We start from the raw sequence: 21,206 nt of genomic DNA on the forward strand, positions 1-21,206 counted from the left end.
TCTCCCTCAGAATCGCCGGAACATGAGTCGTCGGATGAGACTCTGCCAACTGAAAATCACTTCCATATTCTGCTCCATTGTCCTCTCCCTCCCTCAGATGCTGTCTCAGTATCTGCTGTCTTAGTCTCTGATCGCGCCTCATAACTGTTCTCCATAACCAGAGTGAACAACAGTCATCCAACAAAATGCCATCTCTGTTACTGGCCTAACTGTCCTTCTAAAGCACTAGCCTATGTAGAAGGCAGATATTGTCACAAAATTGCTGGTGTGTGTGGAATTTGTGCAACGGTAAATGTCAGTCACCTTACCTTCGCTTCTTCCCTCATTCAGCAGGTTCTGTCAAGACACTGAAAAAAACAAAAAAGATGCACTATTACTTCACATTGCCACATACCCATCATCACAGCCTTTAGCACTGGTGGCGCCCAATCCAACCGTCATTTTTGGTGCTCCCACTCCTATGATCTCCTCCTCTGATTCCATCACTACCACCCAGCAAAAGTGCCCTTCATCTCTCTGTAGCCCCTATCGCACATACATTTAATTTGTTTTAAAGCGCAGATAACGGCTGGTTTTTACTAATCCACTCAGCTGTTCACCTAAAATACAGATCTGTTCTTTGCAGCAGGCATATAAACCACCTGTGATACTTTACGGCTAGACGGATGTCCGCTCTTTTCCCAGCAGGAACATAATCACAAGATGTGTGTGTGTGTGTGTGTATATGTATATGTATAATTTGCTTTTCTTGAATACAAGAACCAGTTGGTATGTTTTAGAATCCAGACTTTGGTGTACAGAAGAAACACGTAAGGTTAAAGTTGCCTCTTTAGGAGTGATAAACTTTGCTACGTTAAATTACCTGTTAAGACCTGTTACAAAATGGATTCATGTCTTAGATATGCTATCTTCAGCTTTGGAAAACTCGCAGCTTTGTGGAGGAAAACTTGAAGATGCAAGTAAAGTTTTTAAAACCAAGTACGTGTTTGTAGGAAGTTGGCTCTGTAGGTGCTATTTCAAAGTAAGGAATAGCATGCACAGAGTCCAAGGGTTCCCCTTAGAGGTAAAATAGTGGTAAAAAGAGATAATACTAATGCTCTATTTTGTGGTAGTGTGGTCGAGCAGTAGGCTTATCCAAGGAGTAGTGTTAAGCATTTGTTGTACATACACATAGACAATAAATGAGGTACACACACTCAGAGACAAATCCAGCCAATAGGTTTTTGTATAGAAAAATATCTTTTCTTAGTTTATTTTAAGAACCACAGGTTCAAATTCTACATGTAATATCTCATTCGAAAGGTATTGCAGGTAAGTACTTTAGGAACTTCAAATCATCAAAATTGCATGTATACTTTTCAAGTTATTCACAAATAGCTGTTTTAAAAGTGGACACTTAGTGCAATTTTCACAGTTCCTAGGGGAGGTAAGTATTTGTTAGGTTAACCAGGTAAGTAAGACACTTACAGGGCTTAGTTCTTGGTCCAAGGTAGCCCACCGTTGGGGGTTCAGAGCAACCCCAAAGTCACCACACCAGCAGCTCAGGGCCGGTCAGGTGCAGAGTTCAAAGTGGTGCCCAAAACACCTAGGCTAGAATGGAGAGAAGGGGGTGCCCCGGTTCCGGTCTGCTTGCAGGTAAGTACCCGCGTCTTCGGAGGGCAGACCAGGGGGGTTTTGTAGGGCACCGGGGGGGACACAGGTCCACACAGAAATTTCACCCTCAGCGGCGCGGGGGCGGCCGGGTGCAGTGTAGAAACAAGCGTCGGGTTCGCAATGTTAGTCTATGAGAGATCTCGGGATCTCTTCAGCGCTGCAGGCAGGCAAGGGGGGAATTCCTCGGGGAAACCTCCACTTGGGCAAGGGAGAGGGACTCCTGGGGGTCACTTCTCCAGTGAAAGTCCGGTCCTTCAGGTCCTGGGGGCTGCGGGTGCAGGGTCTCTCCCAGGCGTCGGGACTTTAGGTTCAAAGAGTCGCGGTCAGGGGAAGCCTCGGGATTCCCTCTGCAGGCGGCGCTGTGGGGGCTCAGGGGGGACAGGTTTTGGTACTCACAGTATCAGAGTAGTCCTGGGGTCCCTCCTGAGGTGTTGGATCGCCACCAGCCGAGTCGGGGTCGCCGGGTGCAGTGTTGCAAGTCTCACGCTTCTTGCGGGGAGCTTGCAGGGTTCTTTAAAGCTGCTGGAAACAAAGTTGCAGCTTTTCTTGGAGCAGGTCCGCTGTCCTCGGGAGTTTCTTGTCTTTTCGAAGCAGGGGCAGTCCTCAGAGGATGTCGAGGTCGCTGGTCCCTTTGGAAGGCGTCGCTGGAGCAGGATCTTTGGAAGGCAGGAGACAGGCCGGTGAGTTTCTGGAGCCAAGGCAGTTGTCGTCTTCTGGTCTTCCGCTGCAGGGGTTTTCAGCTAGGCAGTCCTTCTTCTTGTAGTTGCAGGAAATCTAATTTTCTAGGGTTCAGGGTAGCCCTTAAATACTAAATTTAAGGGCGTGTTTAGGTCTGGGGGGTTAGTAGCCAATGGCTACTAGCCCTGAGGGTGGGTACACCCTCTTTGTGCCTCCTCCCAAGGGGAGGGGGTCACAATCCTAACCCTATTGGGGGAATCCTCCATCTGCAAGATGGAGGATTTCTAAAAGTTAGTCACCTCAGCTCAGGACACCTTAGGGGCTGTCCTGACTGGCCAGTGACTCCTCCTTGTTTTTCTCATTATTTTCTCCGGCCTTGCCGCCAAAAGTGGGGCCTGGCCGGAGGGGGCGGGCAACTCCACTAGCTGGAGTGTCCTGCTGGGTTGGCACAAAGGAGGTGAGCCTTTGAGGCTCACCGCCAGGTGTGACAATTCCTGCCTGGGAGAGGTGTTAGCATCTCCACCCAGTGCAGGCTTTGTTACTGGCCTCAGAGTGACAAAGGCACTCTCCCCATGGGGCCAGCAACATGTCTCGGTTTGTGGCAGGCTGCTAAAACTAGTCAGCCTACACAGATAGTCGGTTAAGTTTCAGGGGGCACCTCTAAGGTGCCCTCTGGGGTGTATTTTACAATAAAATGTACACTGGCATCAGTGTGCATTTATTGTGCTGAGAAGTTTGATACCAAACTTCCCAGTTTTCAGTGTAGCCATTATGGTGCTGTGGAGTTCGTGTTTGACAAACTCCCAGACCATATACTCTTATGGCTACCCTGCACTTACAATGTCTAAGGTTTTGTTTAGACACTGTAGGGGTACCATGCTCATGCACCGGTACCCTCACCTATGGTATAGTGCACCCTGCCTTAGGGCTGTAAGGCCTGCTAGAGGGGCGTCTTTCCTATACTGCATAGGCAGTGAGAGGCTGGCATGGCACCCTGAGGGGAGTGCCATGTCGACTTACTCGTTTTGTCCTCACTAGCACACACAAGCTGGCAAGCAGTGTGTCTGTGCTGAGTGAGAGGTCTCCAGGGTGGCATAAGACATGCTGCAGCCCTTAGAGACCTTCCTTGGCATCAGGGCCCTTGGTACTAGAAGTACCAGTTACAAGGGACTTATCTGGATGCCAGGGTCTGCCAATTGTGGATACAAAAGTACAGGTTTAGGGAAAGAACACTGGTGCTGGGGCCTGGTTAGCAGGCCTCAGCACACTTTCAATTGTAAACATAGCATCAGCAAAGGCAAAAAGTCAGGGGGCAACCATGCCAAGGAGGCATTTCCTTACAGTGTTGTAATGTGAATCTTTTTTAAACCTGCTGTCTTGCTGATATAGTGCTGAGATTTTTCTCTAAACTTCCATCAGTGCTGCACTGAAAAGGTATTGCGGTTAGAAAATAGAATTGGAGCTAAGCTCGGAATTATGACTCATTGAGTTATGTCAACATTTATTACCCTTTTCCATTTGCAGGAAATACACAAGAAAGTAATGTCCTTGAACTTCAAAGACTGCCATACAAAGATACGTCATGTGGATGCCCATGCTACGCTAAATGATGGAGTGGTGGTACAGGTGATGGGCGAACTTTCAAATAACCGGCAACCCATGCGGAGGTTTATGCAGACCTTTGTACTGGCACCTGAGGTAAGATATTTTTTGAAAGCTCTGGTTCATGCACCATTCTAAATTGATGCTTGGTCACGAAAAGTAACAATTTTTGGATGTTTGCCTTTAAGGTAGAGCTGACTAAGGGTTTATTATCCAGCTACCTTTCTTTGGAGAGTCTGTTATTGGTCAGTGGAGCCTTCATAAGTATCTTTCGCTATGCTTCAGCTGTTAAAGCTGCTTTCCAAAGCAGGTGATTAGGATGCACAAAACTACTTTGAACTTCACCTTTGGACAGTTCTGGGGTATAATTAGCAGTCAACACAAGACTATTTTTTCAAAGTGGACCAACTAGTTCCACAATTTCTATGAGTCAGTTGTTTGTTATTTATTGAATGTTGATTTACGTTTCCGAAGCCTGCTTCTACTTTGCAGATCCCGAGTTTTTTTTTTCTTAATTCGTAAAGCGCATGCCAGGTTTGATGAACTTGCTGCTGCCCAGAGATTGAGGGGTTTGTGGGGCGAGTCAGGGCAGCAGTGTTCACTCAGCATTACATTAGTAGAGTTGGTATTTGGGGTTCCTTATCTTTGTGATGCCCTGTTATTTGTCGAGTTAAAAAAAAAAACGGAAATTCTTAATCACGAAAAACAGAGCAGCCAATTGGCTTCTATGCAGGTAAACGTATAATGGTAATTTAATGGAGTCCCAGTAATTGTAGTCAATTCAATGTTGCACCCGGAGTTTAGACTGCCTATTCTATTCAACCTGCAGTAATTGTGTTGTCAGACCCCTACAGGGGTGTGGAATTTATTAAAATATCTACTTGTCCAGGGGACAGGTTGCTTCTCAAATCTACTTGTCCTGTAAAAAGATCTACTTGTCCCTTTGGTGCCATGTAGTGTGGCGACAAATTATGGCAGCAATTAATAGCCTCTCTGATTATGCCAGGGCTACTACCATAGTAGGGCTTGAATACTTGGAGTTTCAATCGCTACTGTAGCAATTTCCTTATTTTGCCACCTTTCTGCAGATCTGCATACTGGGGCTGGAGGAAGCAGTAAGCAATAGTTTCAGGGCTGGAATGCCTTTGAGTCTGCAAACCTACTAACCTGCATGTTTTAAAGATTTTTACCAGCTTCTCTCTAATATTTTCCCATAATAAGAAAGGTTGGACATTTACTCCTGACAATGGCAGAATTAGAACTTCTTCCAGGGTTGGGAAGAAAGTGGCTGGAGGGAAAATGAACTTGCAAATGCTCAATAGATTTACACATGAGCAAATCTACACATCGTATTTACCCATGCTAAAATACAGTTCACAAATATTTTATAGGGGTACGACATATACCATGGGTGCACTTTTGTGACTTTCTTTAAGAATTTGGGGCCACATGTAGGTAGGTTCAGATTTGTGACCTGCAAATTGCGGGTCGCAAATCCGAATGTAGGATGGTGTCCTTGACACCATCTGTGATTCGCAAGGGCTTCACAAATGCCCACCTCATGAATAATCATGAGGTGGGTCGCAATTTGCGACCCCCTCGCGAATGGTGGCCTGCTGGAGACAGCAGACCACCATGTCTGTGACTGCTTTTCAATAAAGCATTTTTTTTTGTTTGTTTTTGTAATGCAGCCCGTTTTCCTTAAAGGAAAACGAGATGCATAACAAAAATGAAACGTTTTCGTTTCATTTTTTCAGAGCAGGCAGTGGTCCACAGGACCAGTGCCTGCTCTGAAATTTTTTTTACAGTGACATTCACAATGGGAAGGGGTCCCATGGGGATCCCTTCCCTTTTGCGAAAGTGTTAGCACCCATTTGAAATGGGTGCAAACTGCGATTGGTTTGCGCCCGCGTTCGCGGTCACAAAACAATCCTACATTGCACTGCGAGTTGCAATTAGGAAGGGAATACCCCTTACCAATTGCGAGTCGCAAACCCGTTTTGTGATTCGGTAACCAGGTTACTGAATCGCAAAACTGGGTTTGTGTATCGCAATGTGCTTTTTGCATGTCGCAAACAGCGAAAGTCGCTGTTTGCAACATGCAAAAAGCTACCTACATGTGGGTCTTGGTCCCTAATTAGGTCTGGTGTTAACAAAGACATTTTGTTTTTATTAAACTTCTATTTCTCTCTCTTTCGGCTGGCTTTACTGTGAGTGATCGCATTCTGCTCTTCCACAAGGAGCATATTGCCACACAAAGTAGTTTTGTTCAGTGTCAGGAACTACAGTGGCAATCAGTGACGTAACAAAACTGGAGGGTGCCCCTTTGCAAAGAACATGGAGGAGCCCCCTCTCCAGACTCACTCAGGGCAGGTGCTGTGCTGGAGGGGCCCCCTGGAGGGCGGCTGCGGGGCCTTTGTTATGCCGCTGGTGGCAACGTGTGCTTTAAGAGTTCAAAAACTTTTTGGGGGGGTTTAGCCAATGTTTGTTACAATGTTGAGGGCCTGGTAGCTCCCACAAGAATAAAGTGTTACAAAAGCCATGTCAAAACAAGACACGCATTGATGAAACTAAAAGACTTATAAAAATATGTCAGATCAGTTGGCTTTGTCAGTGTTTGTTTATTTTCATGCTTCCCATAATCGTGTTGAAAATGTTTACACTGATTTTCCATTAGAAATATTTTTGGGAAATACTAGCATGCATCAACACATTTTACTAAATGACACTTCATTTGCATATAATCAGAGAGCATTCTGGGAGCATTATACTTAGCCTCTTAGCCTAAACTTTTCAAACATGTGTGTACACGTTTTATTTTTTTTTGTACTGGAACCAACGTCAGTAGTGAAGTGTGACCTTAAAACATTTATTTACAGCACTCACCCTAATAATGAAGGCTTTCAAATAATGAACCATATATACAAGTTCGAACAGCATTATCTTTTGGAAACACATTACCTCAACTGCAGAGAATTCCACTCTCTGTAAACAAGCAACCAAAGGGTTTGTGCTGCAGGGGGTTGGGCCTACTTGTCCCAAGGACAAAGTAAACATAAAAACTTGTTGCCCTTGACCCCAAACAAGATGTCCTGGGCGTCGGGCTATAGGAATTCCACATCCCTGCCCCTATCTTTAAGTGGAGTCCCAAAAATTAAAAAAGAACCCTGGTCTGGGCATGGATTCGCTTTACTGAAGTCTAGTGAAGGTGAAGTTTAGCTATGCCTTTTAACAGCCTAGTTTCCTATTCAGAATGAGTCCGTCTCTCCCAGCTGTGTTATGGTGGTCTGACGGATTGAGAGTGACATCACTCAGCCCACTTAAGTAATTTTGAAGTCTGGGTTTTATTCATACCTATTGCTAACCCCATACATATAGTGGCATTTGGTTCTGCCGCTTGCTACCAATGGCTTTACTCTTCGTCAGTTTATTTGTGACTCAGCCATTGGAGTATTAATGTCATATTGGATGGATCTATACTTCTGCCTCCAGTCAAGTGTTTGCATTGAACTGCATTAAGGGCTATTGTAAATTCCTAGCCCTCCAAAGCTGGCTCCCTCCCACCCCATTCCTCCTCACACCCCATTGCCCCCCTGCAACTCCTATTCCTCAGACTCTCACATTTTCCCCTCCCAACCCTGCTTTCTGTGTGTGCTGCTCATTAACTCCCCCTGTCTGCTGTCCTGGTCTCTCACTTTCCCCCATGTTTTTGTCTGCCCCAAACCCTCCTGCCACTGTGTTCCGTTATTTTCTTGCCCCTTCCTCTTTTCTAATGCGGTCTGCGTCTGCCCCAAACAGCCAGTTTCTCCCTTGCATTGTCTATTTACCTTGTGGGGTTTTTCTTCATGGTGGCTCCTCATTAAACCTGCCGGGCCTGGGATTGTGTTTTTTTAAAAAAATTTTTTTTAGATCTGTTAAAAGGTAGGCTGTATTTGAAGACTTCCTCTGAAAGTACCATCCTCCTTTTGTTTCTATAGGAAATGTTTAGGTAACAATAGAGCCTTCATTTTAGTTCTTCATTCTATGGGATGGTGAGAAATTGTGGTGTTGGTTGAGGTGGGTGAAACCCTACTCAGACAACAGCCACGATCTTTAAAGGTGAAAAACAGAAATTCACTAAATTAACCTGTGCTTAACCTTCTAGGAGCTCAGCACAAACCAGCCAGGCTTAACATACAGGCAGTGTGTAAAGTATGCAGCACTTAAAGAGAAATAAAGAGCAAACATAAATCTCAGACCAGTTTAGAAAAAGAATAACATTTGGTAAGTTATTTGACACCAAAATCTAAATAGTAGAATAGCAGATGCGTAGTTTTAAAGATTCAGGTAAAAATAGTACCTAGAAGCACAAATCTCCCACTGTATCCATCTGTTTGTGCCGGACTGGGATGGTCACAATTTCAGGCCTCCCTTGATTGAGCGCAGGCCGTACAGTTCTGAGAATTGTACCTTTTGTGCTGGAAATGGGGTGGTGTGCTGCAGAGCATCGGTTCTGAAAAGCGATGTGGGGTCTTGCTATGTAGGTTTAGATGAGATGCTGCGTTGGGTTGCATCACGCTGTCTGTTCTGATGGGGACTCCAGCTATGCTCTCAGAGCACATTGCCTCGCTTGCAAGGTTCAAGGACTGGGGGATAGGGGCACCAATTGGTGGTGGTGTTTGGGGTGGGAGGGTGTCACACAGGACTCGCAGCAGCTAGAGTCTAGGTGCAATGTTCTAGGGTGTTGGAGCTTATTATGTACTTGTAGCTGCAGAATAAGAGGCCAACCAACTAACCCTGGGAGTCACTCCGGTGGTCCTGGGTTGTAGGTCCAGTTATTATTGCAGAAGGACAATGCTTCATCTGAGCCTTCCACAGGTCAAGAAGTGATCTAAATAGTTGGGTCTGAGGGTCCAATATTTATAGCTGGTGCCGACTTTGAACTGTGAGAAGCTTCTGGGGTTCCCCCCTACAGTGGAGTCTGGAGTTTCTTGCCTCACTGCCCTTTTTCCCAGTCTGGCTGGGGCACAATAGACTAGTGTGACATCCTTAGTGAGGGTGCTTGGCCAATACCTTTTGAAGTGCAAGTGTGGTAGGGGGACAGCTCCACCCCTTTATTAAGCCAGGCTGGCTCAGCCCATCCTGCCAACACCTAGACCCTTTTTTGATACTGTCTGAGTGTGTTTGGGTTGGACTTTGGGTATTCCTCCCAGTCATGTGACCCCGGAACCGGCTGCAGACACCAAATGGTTAGCACAAGCAAATGGTAACTTTCTAAAAGTGCCATGTTCAGAAGTAACCTAAGATCCGACTTTACCATTAAAGGGGGGGTTAAATGACAACTCCTTAGGCTCCAAATGTAACTTTCCTGTTTGCTCCACGTCAAGGGTTATCACTAACAAAATGTAATCGGGTAACTTGCTGTTATCTTACGAGGGAGTTTGGCCTTTCAGTTGTGAAAATAATTTTAGTGTTTCATTAAGAGGATATGTAAAACTTAAAAGAACATGTTCAACCATTTAATTACAGTGCACTCTGCCCAAGGGTCTGTTTAGGGCCTACTGTGTAGGTTTAGTTTGACAGGTCTATGCAGCAGTTTAAAACTGTACACACACTGCAATGGCCGTCCTGAGACGTGTTTGAAAGCCACCTAAATGGCTGGTACAGTTAGTGCTGCAGCCCAAGTAGCATTTAATTTACAGCTCTAGACCCATGTTTCATTTTACTAGGGTCTTACAAGTAAATCAGATGTGCCTATTGGAGGTAAAACATTTTTTTGCATGTTTAAAGGAGAGAGCACAAGCACTGGTTATCAGTGATCTAGTTAATAGAGTCCTAAAAGCTAACAAAACGGGTTCAGAAAAGAAGAGTATGAAGGTAAAACGTTTGGGGTTAACCCTGCAGGGTGAGATCACAAGAAGCCTTTACACTGAGGAAGGGAAATAACAAAGGCTCCCTTGCCACCTGACCTTTATTTTTAATGGAAACAAAATTGAATCTGGGAACTGGTATCAAAGACAAGGGAACATTCAGTACAGTCCGCCTTTTTCTTTGGCTTTAATGTGCTTATACTGCATGTTGTCTTATCAAATTCAAATATGGGGGTTTTGGTCGTGCTCGTTTGATTCATAGATTCCACTTAAAAAACAAGCCCATGTGTGCCACATATGTACGAGAATTGTTATCTTAACTCATTCTCTTAATTTAGCTCATGTAAACACTGTTTTGGCAGAAAGACATACACATGGAAACTACATACTTGAATCATGTAACCATCTTCCCACAAACTCTTGATGAAATTGAAATCGACAGCACAACCTAGGGATGCAGTGGCAGATTAGCAAAACGCCTTTCTCATATTCCTGCTAATTTCCTATAGTGTCCACACATTGAATACATTATTTGAAATTACAGGCCCATCAATAAGTTTGGTACCCTATATGCCCTTTCAGACCCATCCACAAATGCCTTATAGTGACGACAACCCTACTTTTGACCTTATTGAGCTAACTTGCTCCTTTTTCAACATCTTGACCAGAACACTTTGTTGCAGTTTGTGATTCTTTGGCATTCATAGTCTGTGTTTTGCCCACAAATTATGCTATGGTGTTTTGATGCATGATATGCAGCAGTATTGAGCAGACTGTATATTAAGTTAACTGGGATGGCGCTGTAATTCCTCTTGAATACTGAAGCTGTCTATATGAGTGATTGTTGATTCCCTTAGGCAAATGGTTATCTTTTTAAAGGGGAACCCCATTGTTCATAAGTCGCTTCAAATTAGCGACCTCCTGTATGCACATATATATATTGACTGAAAAAATCTAAGATTAAAGTGATGTTATAGTTGGGTGTTCAAATTACATTAGAACATGTCTAAAATGCAAAAAAAGCTCTGAACTCGACAAGTAACTGTTCGTTGACCTAACTAGAACTTGGCGCCTGTCATGCACTGCTTATGACCTCCTGTATTACATCATTGACTATCTCATCCATGATACTGTTACTCACATTACTTCTTAAACCCTTAATTTGTTGTCAATAACAAAGTTGATAGTAAAGGTCCTACAGTTGTATACAGCATAGAATTTTTGAGTATGTGTAGGGATATGAGCCAATTCTGGTTGTGTGCCAAAAGCTACACAGTGTACGATTTTACCTACCGTAAAGTTTTGAGTGCAGCTTAAATCCAAAGGGATGCCAAAAAATGAGTGAGAAAAGCCAAAATGTTTAACAGTGTTAACCAGCTTTGCCTGAACACATGTCCATGTAAAATTTCATACAGTAGTATAGACCTTTTTTCTATAACTGGAGGTTTAGGAGGTACAGATATTTATTTTCAGGACATTCCTGAATATTTTTCAACATTATACAATGTTGAATATATAATGTATGGCTAACCTACTTAAAGGTGGTTTAACTCGCAGTATGATTGTGAGCATAACCTTAAGGTTGCACAACATTATGATCATTTCCAGAATTTGTGTAGTGCATTTTAACAGACTACAGAGTTGTCCATAGGTCATGGCTAACTCATAAGTATGAGCTCTTGACTTGTAATTTTGTGTCGGCTGAGATGTTCAACAGGCTAATCCTATTAAGGTAAGTAAAGAACGGACACTTTCTTGATGATATGCAAGGCTTAATAAGTTGCTAACCCCATAAATATTTATAGAAACTTTTTGTTTCTTAGTCCGCTAAATACCAGTAAAGAAGATCACATCTACTAAATGTTGGTAAATTGGCAGATATGCTATGCACATGTTGTGAAAGGTTATGTCCGTTATCCCTTGCATGATGAAAGAAAATTGCCCCAGGATTAGTTTGTTAATTTACTTCCAGCCCACATAGCATATAGTGTACTGCCACATCCATTGTATGGTATCATCCGTGATGTTGCCAATGATGTCATTTAACAACAAGAGTGATGAAATATGTGAGGTCCTAAGCAGTGCATGACTAGGGCACAAGTTATAGTGGAGGCTCTTGAACTAGAACTGGTGAGTATTGTGAGTATCAGTGTCTTTTCGCTTTTTAAACATACATTCTGGTGTTATTTCAATACCTAACTATAACGTCACTTAAAATGCAGGGCTGGCAGTCCTCTTTGCTGTGCTGTATAGCTCCCACAGATGCATTTTAAGAGTGTTGGGTGAGCCTCTGTGTGTGTGTGTGTGTGTGTGTGTGCAAATTAATCAAACGGTTTTCACTGGCTTTAGTTGTCCATAACAAGTGTTTATTGTAGAAAGGAGGGAATTTGTTACAGAGGTGTGTCGAAGGGTGAAGGAAGAAGCAGGCTGTGAGCTGGTGCCCAAGTCCGAATAAGAGACTCTGTGCTCTCGAAAGAGCCTTATCTCCTCTTAACAAGAGGCTAAGCAACATGAGCAGGGTTAATACTGGAAATGCCAAATTCTCTAGCCCTTTTGCAAGTCTCATCAGACCTGCAATTCTTCCTCCCTAATGCAAGATTCATGGGGTCGTCCTTTCTAAGCCCAGACCTTGGAACAATTGAGATCCAATTCTCTAGCCTCTGCCACCACCTCCTGGATTCTCACATGCAAGTGGCTAGTGTGATAACTAGACCATAATATCATTAGATTAGTTAAAAGGCTGACTTAAGCACTCCTACTAAAGGTTTTTCAAACTTCCTTTAAAATTCCAGTGACTTTAATGCTTAGGCATGGTGTTATTGTTGTGGTTGGGGGGAGCGATGGGGTCCCTGGTGTGCTGTAGCAGAGTTGATCTCAGTTGTGTTAAAATGTAAGTGTATTTGTGTTCATTAGACGTAGTGAAACTGATGTTTACTTTTTGTATGATTTTCAGGGTTCTGTGGCAAACAAGTTTTATGTCCACAATGATATCTTCCGCTATCAGGATGAGGTGTTTGGAGACTCTGATACCGAGCCTCCTGAGGAGGGTATGTGTCAAATAGCTTACAGTGTCATTTTATTCTCTGAATGGAGGAGTACCTGTCTATGTGTAAAGGAAGACGTGGGGAATGATTTCAGTTACAAGCTTGTAAAACTAGCTTTATTGTAAGATTTTAAATTGTTTAAATGTTTTTATTTAGGCTTTAAGTGCAGATGTGGCCCCTAAGGTCTACTGATCTGTACAAAGCAAAAGTATGTCCACGTTGAGGAAAGGGGTACCAAAGGGTCATTGAGTTCATGATTTCAAAATTATTATTACCTAGCTTTCTTTTGAAACCTTCCTTGTTTCTTTCCACACAGTTTAATTTTGTTTTAGAAGAACCTTTGCCCGCCCCCCCCCACCCCCACCCGCCCGGTGATCCTTGGCAGTGTTCAAAGCTATACATTTTTATGTATGAGTGTATAAAGAAAAATGCAAGAGAAATCAGTTCCTGTGTAAGACTCTTAATGTGGCTTTTTAGATTTGTTTGAGGTCTGTGGTTTCCTAAAATTTTCCCCACCCCTATTCTCTGTATAAAAAACTCAAACTGCCACATCAAACTCAATTTAAATTTTCAAACTGATCTTGGTCTGTGTTCAGACGTCCAGTTAATTATGTAATCTAGACTTTGTTCTATAATGGTGTGTGTGTATACCCTCACACCTTTAAAGTCGTCTTGTGGTGTGTGTGTGCGCATACCATCTAGTGTTGGGCTCAGAGCGTTACAAGTTGTTTTTCTTCGAAGAAGCTTTTTCGAGTCACGAGATTGAGTGACTCCTCCTCTCAGTGATAGTGCGTATCGGCATAGAGTCCTTTGTTAGATTGTTTTCTTTCCGCCGTCTGGTTCGGACGTGTTCCTTCTTGCTCCGGTAGATATCGGTTCGGTACTATCTGAACTTCTTTATCTTTTCCTTCAACATTGGTATCGTTTTCAAACAGGTTTCTGACTACACTCAATGAGATTGTAGCGTCTGGATTGATTAGACGCCCTTTTCGGGCACCCACTCCCTTCTCTTGCCTACTGCATCACAGGCTCATGGATTGGACTCCATTTCGATTCTGTCTTCAGTGCAACACCAAGTTTCCCTACACTGACCAGCATTCAGTGTGCAACCTCTGCCTCTCTCCGGACCACAAACAGACCTGCGAGGCATTCCGATCCAAAAATACCTTACAGGAGCGAAGAGCAAGATGGATAGAGATGGCATCGAAGTTAACGGAACAAACACCCGACCTCTTCTGGGGACAGCCAAATTATTCCTGCGGTGCAGTATGTGAGTACACCAGCCCCTTCCCATCAAAAACAGATCAAAAGGCCTTGGGGTCCACTGCTTGCTGGCCACGGTCTGACCCAAAAACATCATCAACTGGCCCTCTGGTTCGGTGTCGAAAAAGGCCAAATCTCACTCCAACAAATAGACTACCACGCCTGTTTTGTCATCGAGTCGATAGATGGAGGCTTCCACTTCGGAACTGAGACGGCTACATACCACATCGGAGCCAAAACATCCAGGCTCTTCCTAGGAGCCGAAAAAACTTTAATCTATGGCCAAAACCACTTTTTCAGCCTGTTTAAAGCATTCTGTCACCAAGCTTTTGGAGTATTCATTGGTGGGAAGCAAGCAAGTTCCATCTCCAGAACCAGAAACAAATGAAACTGACATTAGATAAATTCTTGAGGTCATGGACCGTAAACAAAGGAGAATGGAGATCCAAAAGGATACAGGGAAGATTATTGCCTCTCCTCCTATAACAAATAGGAAACTAACATTCCAACAAACTTTAGAAACTGGCCCTTCACCGGCGAAGATATTTAAACATAAGGAGAAGCCAAAGACTGCATCAGCCTTTTCCACCGCATTCGCCTTTACTTCCTTCTCCACCACCTCACACCCCACCACCATCACCCACACAGTTTTCCACACAATCTCCTGTCTCATTACATGGGGAGTATATGGGTGATAATACTTATAACATGGACCCATGGGATACGTATGATTCTGACCCAATTCCATTGAGGGACCCTGATCTGTATCCCACAAGGCTGTTTCCACCTGAAGACACCACGGCCTATAATCTGATCGTTTCCAGGCCAGCCACATACCACAACGTACAGATGCACTCTAAGCCCATAGAGGAGGATTACTTATTCAGTACTCTTTCTTCTACACATAAGCAATACCAGTGTTTGCCCATGTTACCAAGTATGTTAAAACATGCTGATGACATTTTTAAAGAGCCAGCAAAAGCAAGGGTATTAACACCTTGGGTGGACAAAAAATATAAAACTTCACCATCTGATCCAGTCTTTATATCCACAACAATTACCACCTAATTCCATTGTGGCCAGTGCAGCTAGAAAAAGAGTAGTCAGTCCACGTGGGATGCTCCTCCCCCTGATAAGGAAAGCTGCAAATTCGATGCAGGAGGCAAAAGGGTGGCAACTCAAGCAGCAAATCAACAGAGAATTGGCAACTCTCAAGATCTTTTAGTCTGGTACGAAATGGCACTTTGGGACGAGATGCAGGAGTTCCTCAATACCTCCCTATGGAACATCCGAAAGAGCACAGCAGGTAAAGGCAGAATGACAAGCTATTGCATACAATCAACACTAGTGTCATGATTAGAAGGCATGCTTGGTTGCGGTCCTCAGGGTTAAAACCTGAAATACATCAAGCGTTCCTCAATATGCCATTTAATAAAGAGCAAATATTTGGGCCTGGGATGGATACCACCATTGAGTAATTAAAAAAGGGCTCTGATAATGCAAAGGCCATGGGTGCCCTTTACACAACACCTTTTCGTGGTACTTTTCGTAAGCCTGAGTTCATAGGGGGTTTTAAACCCCCAAACATTAGAGGCCTCTACGTCCCAACAAAAACAGTGACAACAATATTATTCCAGAGGATCTTTCAGGGGCTCCTATATAGGACCCTATTTCAGATCTGAGGCAAATCCACTGCCACAACTTCTCCAAAGCAGTGACTTCCTCTGCATCCTCACACAGCACACGTCTCCTGTTGGAGGAAAACTGCAATATTTCCACCGTCATTGGCAACAGATAACATCAGATCTATAGGTATTGTCAATTATCCACAATGGTTATTGCCTAGAACGCCTCTGCACTCCACCAAACATTTCCCCTCGTTAACACAGGCTTTCTCCAGAACACATTGCTCTGTTAAAACAAGAGGTAGAATCTCTTCTACTCAGAGGGGCAAATAGTTAGTTCCCATCCACCAACATGGGACAGGAGTATATTCTTTATACTTCCTCATACCAAAAAAGGATGGCACTCAGACCAATTGTAGGAAGTTGGCTCTGTATGCACTATTTCAAAGTAAGGAATAGTATGCACAGAGTCCAAGGGTTCCCCTTAGAGGTAAGATAGTGGCAAAAAGAGATAATACTAATGCTCTATTTTGTGGTCGTGTGGTCGAGCAGTAGGCTTATCAAAGGAGTAGTGTTTAGCATTTGTTGTACACACACAGGCAATAAATGAGGAACACACACTGACAATTCCAGGCCAATAGGTGTTTGTATAGAAAAATATATTTTCTTAGTTTATTTTAAGAACCACAGGTTCAAGATTTACAAGTAATACTTCAAATGAGAGGTATTTCATGTAGGAACTTTAGGAACTTTGAATTAGCAAAATAGCATATACAGTTTTCACATAAATGACATATAGCTATTTTAAAACTAGACAGTGCACTTTTCAACAGTTCCTGGGGGAGGTAAGTGTTAGTTTTTGCAGGTAATTAAACCACCTACGGGGTTCAAGTTTGGGTCCAAGGTAGCCCACCGTTGGGTGTTCAGGTCAACCCCAAAGTTACCACACCAGCAGCTCAGGGCCAGTCAGGTGCAGAGGTCAAAGTGGTGCCCAAAACGCATAGGCTTCAATAGAGAAGGGGGTGCCCCGGTTCCAGTCTGCCAGCAGGTAAGTACCTGCGTCTTCGGAGAGCAGACCAGGGGGGTTTTGTAGGGCACCGGGGGGGACACAAGTCAGCACAGAAAGTACACCCACAGCGGCACGGGGGCGGGCGGGTGCAGTGTGCAAACAAACGTCGGGTTCACAATAGAAATCAATGGGAGACCAAGGGGTCTCTTCAGCGATGCAGGCAAGGGGGGGGGGGGGGCTCTGAGTAGCCACCACCTGGGCAAGGGAGAGGGCCACCTGGGGGTCGCTCCTGCACTGGAGGTCGGATCCTTCAGGTCCTGGGGGCTATGGGTGCAGAGTCTTTACCAGGCGTCGGGTCTTTGAAGCAGGCAGTCGCGGTCAGCGGGAGCCTCGGGATTCCCTCTGCAGGTGTCGCTGTGGGGGGTTAGGGTCAACTCTGGCTACTCACGATCTTGTAGTTGCCGGGGAGTCCTCCCTGTGGTTTGTTCTCCACAAGTCGAGCTGGGGGTGTCGGGTGCAGAGTGCAAAGTCTCATGCTTCCGGCGGGAAACGTGTGTTGTTTCAAAGTTGCTTCTTAGTTGCAAAGTTGCAGTCTTTGTGGAACAGAGCCGCTGTCCTCTGGAGTTCTTGGTCCTTCTAGATGCAGGGTAGTCCTCTGAGGCTTCAGAGGTTGCTGGACCCTGGGAACGCGTCGCTGGAGCAGTGTCTTTAGAAGGGAGGAGACAGGCCGGTAGAGCTGGGGCCAAAGCAGTTGGTGTCTCCATCTTCTCTGCAGGTTTTTCAGTTCAGCAGTCCTCTTCTTAGGTTGCAGGAATCTGAGTTCCTAAGTTCTGGGGAGCCCCTAAATACTGAATTTAGGGGTGTTTTTAGGTCTGGGGGGGTTAGTAGCCAACGGCTACTAGCCCTCAGGGTGGCTGCAACCTCGTTATGCCTCCTCCCTGAGGGGAGGGGGGCACATTCCTATCCCTATTGGGGGAATCCTCCATCTGCAAGATGGAGGATTTCTAAAAGTCAGTCACCTCAGCTCAGGACACCTTAGGGGCTGTCCTGACTGGCCAGTGACTCCTCCTTGTTTTTCTCATGATCTCCTTTGGCCTTGCCGCCAAAAGTGGGGCCGTGGCCGGAGGGGGCAGGCAACTCCATTAGCTGAAGTGCCCTGGGGTGCAGTAACAAAGGGGGTGAGCCTTTGAGGCTCACCGCCAGGTGTTACAGTTCCTGCAGGGGGAGGTGAGAAGCACCTCCACCCAGTACAGGCTTTGTTACTAGCCACAGAGTGACAAAGGCACTCTCCCCATGTGGCCAACATGTCTGGTGTGTGGCAGGCTGCTAAAACTAGTCAGCCTACACGGGTAGGTTTCAGGGGGCACCTCTTAGGTGTATGTTACAATAAAATGTACACTGGCATCAGTGTGCATTTATTGTGCTGAGAAGTTTGATACCAAACTTCTCAGTTTTCAGTGTAGCCATTATGGTGCTGTGGAGTTCGTGCTTGACAGACTCCCAGACCATATACTCTTATGGCTACCATGCACTTACAATGTCTAAGGTTTTGCTTAGACAATGTAGGGGCATAGTGCTCATGCACTTATGCCCTCACCTATGGTATAGTGCACCGTGCCTTAGGGCTGTAAGGCCTGCTAGAGGTGTGACTTAACTATACTTCATAGGCAGTGTGAGGTTGGCATGGCACCCTGAGGGAGTGCCATGTCGACTTAGTCTTTTTATCACCACTAGCACACACAAGGTGGCAAGCAGTGTGTCTGTCTGAGTGAGGGGTCCCCAGGGTGGCATAAGATATGCTGCAGCCCTTAGAGACCTTCCCTCGCATCAGGGCCCTTGGTACCAGGGGTACCAGTTACAAGGGACTTACCTGGATGCCAGAGTGTGCCAATTGTGGCAACAAAGGTACAGGTTAGGGAAAGAACACTGGTGCTGGGGCCTGGTTAGCAGGCCTCAGCACACTTTCAAATCATAACTTAGCATCAGCAAAGGCAAAAAGTCAGGGGTTAACTATGCCAAGGAGGCATTTCCTTACACCAATCCTCGATCTCAGATATCTCAACCAGTACGTTCTCATTATTTCTACGGGTTTTCATTCCTTTGTTACAAAAACAAGACTACATGATAAGATTAGATCTAAAAGATGCTTACATATTCCTATCCATCCAGCACACCACAAGTACTTAAGGTTTATGATAGCAGGCAAACACTATCAATTCAAAGTGCTACCCTTTGGCGTAACAACAGCACCAAGAGTATTCACAAGATGTATAGCAGTGGTTGCAGCATACCGCAGAAGACAGTACACACATCTTCCCCTATCTAGACGACTGGCCCATAAAAGCCAGCACCATTCAAACCTGTCAACACATTCAATACGCAATAGGTACCCTACACAGGCTAAGGTTCACAATCCACAAACCAGAAATCTCACCTTCAGCCATCACAAATACAGCCTTATCTGGGAGCAGTTCTGAACACTCAGTCAGCATTAGCATATACAAACCCAGTAAATCTCATTGCTCAATAACCAAATCATACTTAATCTTTAAAGCTTGTGATGCAACTGTTGGGGATGACTGCTTCTTGCATAGCCATTTTTCCCATTTGTAAGACTACACTTGCTTACACTGCATCAGTGCCTTTCTTGTCTGTTGTCTGTCACAAGGGTCATCTTCAGGAGCTATTAGTGTTGGACCACCAGACTCACTGCTCTCTGCAATGGTGGAATCCCACCAACCTTTCAAAAGGGCCGCCCTTTCAGGACCCTGTGCCTTAGATCACTCTCACAACAGATGCATCACAGGTGAGTTAGGGAGCTCACCATACAAGGGAAATGGGATCACATTCAACACACTTGTCACATCAGTTATTTGGAGTTGCTAGCAGCCAGCCAGCACAAATTGAACCATATCTACAAGTAATTCTGAACACTCAGTCAGAATTAGCCTACCCAAATTCTCAACGAAATTAAGTGTTCCACACACTCGTATTACAATTCAATCAAACTTACACAGTAAGATTTATCATGAAGCTATTGGGTATGATGGTATCATGGATAGCAATAGTGCCCAATGGACGTCTAAACATGAGACCCCTACAACAGTGTCTCTCACAACAATGGTCTCATGCACAGGGTCAACTTCAAGATCTAGTGTTGTTGGACTCACTGACTTACAACTCTCTACAATGGTGGAATCACACCAGCTTATCAAAAGGGGCTGCTATTTCAGGACCCAATGCCTCAGACCATAATTGCCACAGATGTATCAATGATAGTTTGGGGAACCCATCTCAACAATCTTACAATTCAGGGAGAATGGGACTCAATCCAGCAGACTTACCACATAAATCACTTGGAATTGCTGTCAGTGTTCTTACCAGTCAAAGCATTCCAACCACAAATCACACACAAAACAATGTTAATAAGGACAGACAACATGACAATGTATTATCTGCAAAAACAGGGAGGCACGAATTCATCTCAATTGTCCCTTCTAGCACAAACCATTTGGAAATGGGTGATTTACAGTCGCATTCAACTATTGGCATGTGGATACACCACCAACCTCTTAAGCAGGACGCAGCAACAAATACATGAATGGGAGATTCACCTACAAGTAATTCAACAGTACTTTCACAATGTGGCGAACACAAAACACAGATTTCTTCGCAACAAGCGAAAACGCGAAATGCCCAAACTTTGCATCCAGGTACCCACACCCTCAATCCAAGGGCAGTGCTCTATGGATCAATTGGTCTGGGATATTTGCTTACGCTTTTCCCCCCTCTCCCACTTGTTCCATTTCTGGTCAACAAGATCCGTCACACTTTCTTCACTATGATACTCATAGCTCCCCTGTCGGCACGTCAACACTGGAAGCTTGCAGTGCGGTACCACAGACCGATCCAACAGTGTTGTGTACCAAACAGACCAGACTTGTTAACTCAGAACAAAGGTCAAATCAGGCATCCCAATCCCAGTGTGCTCAACCTGGTGATTTGGCTTCTGAAGTCATAGAATTTGGATATTTACAGCTCCCATTAGAGTGTATGAACATTCTAAAAGAAGCATGCAAACCTACAACTAGACAATACTATGCAGCTAAATGGAAACGTTTTGTATATTACTGTCAACCTAAAAACATTAATCCACTTAAAGCATCAGTACAGAATATTGTTTATTTGCTTCGCTTACAAAAAGCAAGTCTAGCGTATTAATCTATTTAAATTAATTTAACAGCAATATCAGCTTACCTCCAAAACAGACAGCATACTTCTCTGTTTAGAATACCTGTCATAAAAGCTTTTATGGAAGGCCTTTAGAGTTATTCCACCTAGAACTCCATCAGCTCATGCCTGGAATCTCAATATTGTCCTGACAAGACTTATGGGTCCACCATTTGAACCTATGCATTCCTGCACTCTCCAATTTCTCTCCGGGAAAGTAGCTTTCCTGGTAGCAATTACTTCATTAAGGAGA

The 21,206-nt window shown here is 44.4% G+C and overlaps 1 protein-coding gene across 1 annotated transcript in view; it reads left to right on the plus strand.

The window, feature by feature from the left end:
- Positions 1-21,206, plus strand: part of G3BP1 (G3BP stress granule assembly factor 1) — a 506,090-nt gene that overhangs the window by 60,939 nt on the left and 423,945 nt on the right. Inside the window, exons 4-5 of the mRNA XM_069199592.1 lie at positions 3,856-4,029; positions 12,736-12,829. Of these exons, the coding sequence (XP_069055693.1) occupies positions 3,856-4,029; positions 12,736-12,829 (268 nt within the window). The remainder of the gene's footprint in view (positions 1-3,855; positions 4,030-12,735; positions 12,830-21,206) is intronic.

This window comes from Pleurodeles waltl, chromosome 7 (genome assembly GCF_031143425.1).
Source record: "Pleurodeles waltl isolate 20211129_DDA chromosome 7, aPleWal1.hap1.20221129, whole genome shotgun sequence".
NCBI lineage: Eukaryota > Metazoa > Chordata > Amphibia > Caudata > Salamandridae > Pleurodeles > Pleurodeles waltl.